Source organism: Adiantum capillus-veneris, chromosome 27 (genome assembly GCF_014529385.1).
Source record: "Adiantum capillus-veneris isolate H3 chromosome 27, ASM1452938v2, whole genome shotgun sequence".
Lineage (NCBI taxonomy): Eukaryota > Viridiplantae > Streptophyta > Polypodiopsida > Polypodiales > Pteridaceae > Adiantum > Adiantum capillus-veneris.
Window position 1 is genome coordinate 27,592,764 of NC_140957.1, and position 6,222 is coordinate 27,598,985.

The 6,222-nt window shown below is 45.3% G+C and overlaps 1 protein-coding gene across 1 annotated transcript; it reads left to right on the plus strand.

The window, feature by feature from the left end:
• Nucleotides 1-1,684: 1,684 nt before the first annotated feature.
• On the plus strand, nucleotides 1,685-4,564 carry LOC147421685 (9-cis-epoxycarotenoid dioxygenase NCED2, chloroplastic-like). Its single transcript, XM_086503294.1, has one exon. It carries the CDS (start codon nucleotides 2,150-2,152, stop codon nucleotides 4,046-4,048), a length of 1,899 nt encoding a protein of 632 aa, XP_086359420.1. The 5' UTR covers nucleotides 1,685-2,149; the 3' UTR covers nucleotides 4,049-4,564.
• Nucleotides 4,565-6,222: the final 1,658 nt, after the last annotated feature.

Genomic DNA, 6,222 nt, shown 5'->3' on the forward strand with positions numbered 1-6,222 from the left:
AAAAATGAGGAAATTGATGCAAAACATAATTAACAAGGTTTTAAGCAAGAATTCTAATGTTTTTTTGTGGAGTGTCTAGAACCAAAAAATAAGACATTTGTTACAAAAGCTCAAGTATATGATGTAGGTTGAACTTAAAAAGTGGTTTAACTTGAGGAGGAGATCTTTTTTGTATATATGAACTTCAAATATATCTTTTTTCCAGCTTGTTCAAAGAGATCTCTTTGGCAAGCACTACTCTGTCAAAACAAGCAGTGTGCAAGCAAGTAAGTGGCATTGACTTACACACAAAGTTAGACATAGATGAGAAAGGAGTGTTAGCAACATGCTTGGGTTTAAAGGCCGTAGCAGTTTTTTAGCATTCAACTTAATTTACCTATCCACTCGTTTTGGCCCAAAATTCATTTCTTCTTTGAAATTATGTTGCTCGGAGTTGACTCTATGTCTTTAGGGTGAAAGCATGTATTGGTGGTACCATTATTTCACTTTTTCGTGGTTGGCTTAGCAAAAAGTAGGACACAATTAAATTTTTGCAAATATCAAAATTGTAATTTTGGATTCTCCTTGTCAAAATCTTTCTAATGATATAAAACATGGTTAGTATGTTCACACGGGACACATGAAATTGGGATCCGTAAGTTGCTATCAAAGTAGTGCCCAAGACACCACACCAATACATGCTTTGGCCCTTAACTCAAATTTGAAGGCCAACTCATGTTCTACGAGCTAATGAAAACTATGCCAACCTTAACACCTCAAGTGTTAATTGGGATCAACTGTCCCAAATAGGCAACACAACGAGATCAAACATCCATTGCTTGTCCCTTAATTAAACGGCAGGGAAACTCAGAGTGATCTCATCTATGATGATGAACTAAAAGTAAACCCAGTGTGATCTTCAAGTAAGATTGAAGGAACTATTTAGGCGATAGTGGACTCATGTATTCCAAAGTGAACTACAAATCAATGAAAAAAAGTAGTTCATCTGTAAACACGACCTTGTGTTTTCTCATTATAATCACAGACACTTCCATGTAACTCAAGAAGGGCACGATAGGTTGTTAATAAGACACACACCTCGGATCTAAAAGGGGGTGAATCATGATCACTCTGTGTGGTTGCAACCCCAAAAGTCATCACGGTATGATTATTTGAGCCATTGATGTCTCTTGACCATGAATTATGGGGGCTCGTAATGTTCCAAAGAGAGGGGTGGTTTTGGCAGTTCTACTTCTTCGAAGGGGACGGATTGTGCTTTTGCAAATAGAGGGGACTGAGGATGGGAACGGACTCTTAAGGCACGATGTTTGGACGGAGCCAGGTGAAAAATGGGGATAGGGACCGGCGCAAATCTCGCACGCCGTCGCGAACGTGGCGAGTTCTGATTGGATGAAGGGCGCGAAGAAGCTGGTCAAGCGAGTGCGAGAACTTGAGAAGGAAGGGCCAGGTGCCGGTGGCGGCTTGGCAGAACGACCGACAGATTCAGGTGGCAGCAGGGTGTTTTTCCGTTGTTTTGATTTGAGCGTGCAGATTCTCAAGGGACACTGTGAGGCTTTTAAGCGGTGGGTCACGCGGAGCGATGCTCCAGTTTGTTGTCGACAGCTGCGTGACACGTGGACAACAGCACACACTACAGTGGTGGGCGGGAGTGCGTATATTAATCCTGGAGGCTCTTTGGATTTTTCCACGACGCAGCCAAAAACTACACACTCTCCACTCCACTCGGACGTGAGCTGAACACACACAGAGATTCTCTCTCTCCCCCTACACAGGAACTATCTCTCTTCTCTCTAGACACATACAAACATGCCCACGTCCTTCGACTGGTTTCCAATCGCTCACCCACTTCATAGATTATCAATTTGAGTTGTGTATGCAACAAACGACCTATAGCTACATTCAATCTCTCTCTGCGCATTGTCGCTCTCTTTCTCTCTCTCACACACACACACATACATAACAACAAACATTCACTGAGGGTCTGTCCCACTCTCTCTCTAAAATTGCGCATTGAACTGCCCTTTGCCTGGCTGCAGCCCTTGCAGGAGTGACACCTGCCAACCCGATTAGCAGCTAGAAGCTACCCTAAGCGCTCTCTCCTCTCTCTCTCTCTCTCTCTCTCTCTCTCTCTCCATCCATATAATCTCATATGGAGGCTGTTGTTGGCAAAAATCCAATTGCAGCTATGGTTCCTCACCAAGCTCTTCTCCCCTCCCAGCTTCACTCTCTCAGCTCCACTAGCATGCCTCATTGTACAGCATCGACACCGGCGTCGCGTCTCTCGCTCCACCGCCTTCCGCATACACACAGCTCGCCCATTGCTCGCTTAGATTGCAAGCCCCCCTCACCTGCAACCAAGGCACCCCCTCCACAATCTCAGCTAGCTTCCCCCTCCTCAGCCCTAGCCTCCTCTCCTCTTCACCAAAATGCACACACGTACTCACCTTCATCGTCTAAGGCCGCTAACCGCACTTCCGCGGATCCCCTCCGAACGCTGCTCGCCGCCGCTCTTGATCGCATTGAAGATATGATTGCCGCAACTCTAGAGCACCAACACCCTCTTCCATCGACAGCAGACCCCCAGATTCAGCTTGCAGGTAACTTCTTCCCAGTGCCAGAAAACCCGGTCGAACATGAGCTTGAAGTAGAGGGCTCTATCCCGGCATCGCTCGAGGGAATGTATATTCGCAACGGCGCCAATCCGTTGTTCGAGCCAGTTGCTGGACACCATCTCTTTGATGGAGATGGAATGCTTCATGCGGTCCGTTTCAAGCAGGGCATTGCGAGCTATGCGAATAGATTTACTCGAACACACCGTCTTCAGGAGGAGATGAGGGTGGGGAGAGCCTTCTTCCCCAAGGCAATAGGTGAATTGCATGGGCATAGCGGTGTCGCAAGGTTGCTTCTTTTCTATGCTCGCAGCTTGTGCGGCCTTGTCGATGGCAGCAAGGGCATGGGTGTTGCCAATGCCGGAGTTGTCTTCTTCAATGGGCATTTGTTGGCCATGTCAGAGGACGACCTCCCATATGCGGTGAGCATAACGAGTGCCGGCGATTTGACAACACTGGGAAGGTATGATTTCAATGGACAGCTCAATTCCCCCATGATAGCCCATCCCAAAGTTGATGCCAAGACAGGAGAGCTCTTTGCCCTTAGCTATGATGTTATCAAAAAGCCATATCTCAAGTACTTCAAATTTGCAGAAGATGGCTCAAAGGGGCCGGAAGTGACAATCTCAGTGAAAGAGCCGACGATGATGCATGATTTCGCCATAACAGAAAACTATGTGGTCATTCCTGATCAGCAAGTCGTATTCCGGCTTCAAGAGATGCTAACCGGAGGTTCTCCGGTAGTGCATAACGAAGCAAAGGTTCCAAGATTTGGGATTTTGCCTCGGGACGATGCCGATGAGAGCCGAATTGTGTGGGTTGATGTCCCTGATTGCTTCTGCTTTCACCTCTGGAATGCATGGGAAGAAGGTGATGAAGTTGTTGTGATCGCCTCTTGCATGACGCCGGCCGACAGCATCTTCAATGAGTCTTCATCCTCTCTGCAAAGCATTCTTTCTGAAATCCGTCTCAACAAGGTGACTAAGACATCTACGCGGCGACCACTGGTCTCGGGCATCAATCTTGAAGCTGGGCAAGTGAATGGCAATTTTCTGGGCAGAAAAAGCCGATACGCCTATCTAGCGATAGCAGACCCATGGCCCAAGGTCTCTGGCATTGCAAAAGTTGATCTGTCAGGTAATAGCGAAGAGGGGAACATGGTGACCAAGTTTATGTATCCTCCCAATTGCTATGGTGGAGAGCCCATGTTTGTGCCACGATCGACGGATGCCTCCACCGCAGAAGATGACGGCTATGTCCTTACATTCATGCACAACGAAGAGACTGGCAAATCGGAGCTTCTCATATTGGATTCAAGCTCACCATGTCTAGAAGTACTTGCAAGGGTGAAGCTCCCTGCAAGGGTACCCTATGGGTTCCATGGAACCTTCATTCCCGCAGGCGAGTTGGAGCATCAAAAGAGTGGATTATACCACTGATATGCAAAGAGGAGGGGGCTCCTGCTCAAAGCTCATCTAGGCATAGTATGCCATTTAGTTATGCATACCCATTAGATCATGCTTTGCAGCAAGAGCAGGTCTTCCTGGTTGTAGGTCATGTAATCATGTACACACACCATGACGAATTGCGGCGAGTGTAATGCCGCCCAAATCCTCATGCGCCAGATGGAATGCGGCGAGCCTTGTGAGGCCGCCCAATCCATATTCTTGTCTTCGTGTCATAAGCCCCCCTTCCCCCAATTCCCCATCTTTTTTCTGTAATGGTAGCCTTGTAGTCTGTGCAGAGATTTGTATAGCCAGCCAGATCAAAGCATCTCTTTCAAGCTAGTTTTAGTACAGCATGCTAAGCAGGGCCCGAGTTTGCACATCTCGCAAACCGGCCGGGTTAGGATGTCGAACCTCCATATGTCAAAGGGCCCTTTTGCTTGTATAAACAGCAGTTTTGGATCATGTAAAATCTTCTGATAATTCACTGTGTATGTGTTTCTTGTAAAACTTGCATTTATGTGAGCATTACATTGTTCATATTAAGTTCTAGATGGGATTGTCTTTATTTTGTATCGGTGGGTTTTCTCCTATTGGGCATTGCTCTGGGATCGAGCCGTGCCAACAGCGAAGTGCGAAATCAATAGAGCTTTTAGCACACATGTTGCTGATTACTCTGAGTGCATCCCTCAAACTGCAGCAGATTTAGGTGCATTCAAGTGCTTAATTCTCTCATTTGCCAACGACAGGAGAAGTATATCAAAATTAAGGAATATTCCTTTGATGTGGCAAGAATGACCATAAGCTTAGGTTCAGTTGGCACAAATGGGTTACATCTTCTAGGAATCATATTGGTGCAAAAGACCAGATTAATCTAAGATTTAGTAGACAGAAATTTGAAGCTTTTCAACTTTCTGAACAGATTGGATGGTTTTATTTCCAGATCGCTTCAAAATCTTTTTCTTTCATCACATGCTTTTTCTTTTATCACATGATGGTGTCAATAACAACTAAAGGCAATGGTCACACAGGGCATACTTAGGCAGTGGTCGCGCGTCGCATAGTTATAAGCTACTTTCCAGAATAACTATGCCTCATGCACACAAGAAGATTTAGAAATTTTCTCATGTAGGAAAATGGAGTCTTTTACAAGGTTTTTCATACAATGCATAACATCATGAGCTTCTGCTCGAGAGGCACCGCATACCTAGCTAGGTACGATTGGGGGTAGGGGATCGCCGGCGGTCCCCTGCCCCCAGTCGTACCTAGCTAGGTACGCAATGCCTCCCTCACAGAAGCTCATGATGTTGAGGTAAGTCGCAATGTGGGAATTATTGTGAGAATTTGTCCAAAACTTCTTGTGATGTATAATTCACTCATGCACCAATTAGTTTTCTCGAATGCAACTATGCGAGGCTTTTTGTAACTATGCCGATTTCTAACAATGCTGCATCGGTAACATGTGATTGATAACCAATGCACGTGTGGCCACATCCTTGTCAGTTACTGTCTTGATAACTATGCCTCATCCATTGTCACATTTGCACTTGTTACTCACATTCTGTAATAACTCTGCAAGAGACGTTGGCCACTAGCTATATGCCGATTTTGGCAAAGTTACATGATGGATAATTGGTGCCTGTGTTATCAATTACTACAACATATCTATGAGGTTCATCTTTGATATAAATTTGCCAGCTTTCTTGCATAACTATGGGAAAAGCTTCTTAGTTTTGGATATCTATGAGCTTCCTCTTTAATAAAAATTTGCCAGCTTTTTTGCAAAAATGTGGGAAAAGCTTACTTTTGGATATCTTTTTTTAACACATTTGCCAAAAGCTTTAGTTTTGGATATCTAAGAGGTTCATTTTCAACACGAATTTGCCAGCTTTTTTGCAGAAATGTTGAGGTCTACTCGCTTTATTGGAATTTTAGCAAAAACTCAGTATAGTGAGATCTCCTCAAAAACGTACTTTGAGGGTTTTTTTTTTTTTTTTTTTTGGGGGGGGGGGGGGGGGGGTCGGGGTGGCGCCGGGTGGGGGGTTTCGTTAAGAATCAGAGTACATAACCCTTTACACGTGTCTCTTTTTGCGAGATGAAGGCTAAACGCCAAGTGAGATGAAGGGGAGCAGGAGAGAGAGAGAGAGAGAGAGAGAGAGAGAGAGAGA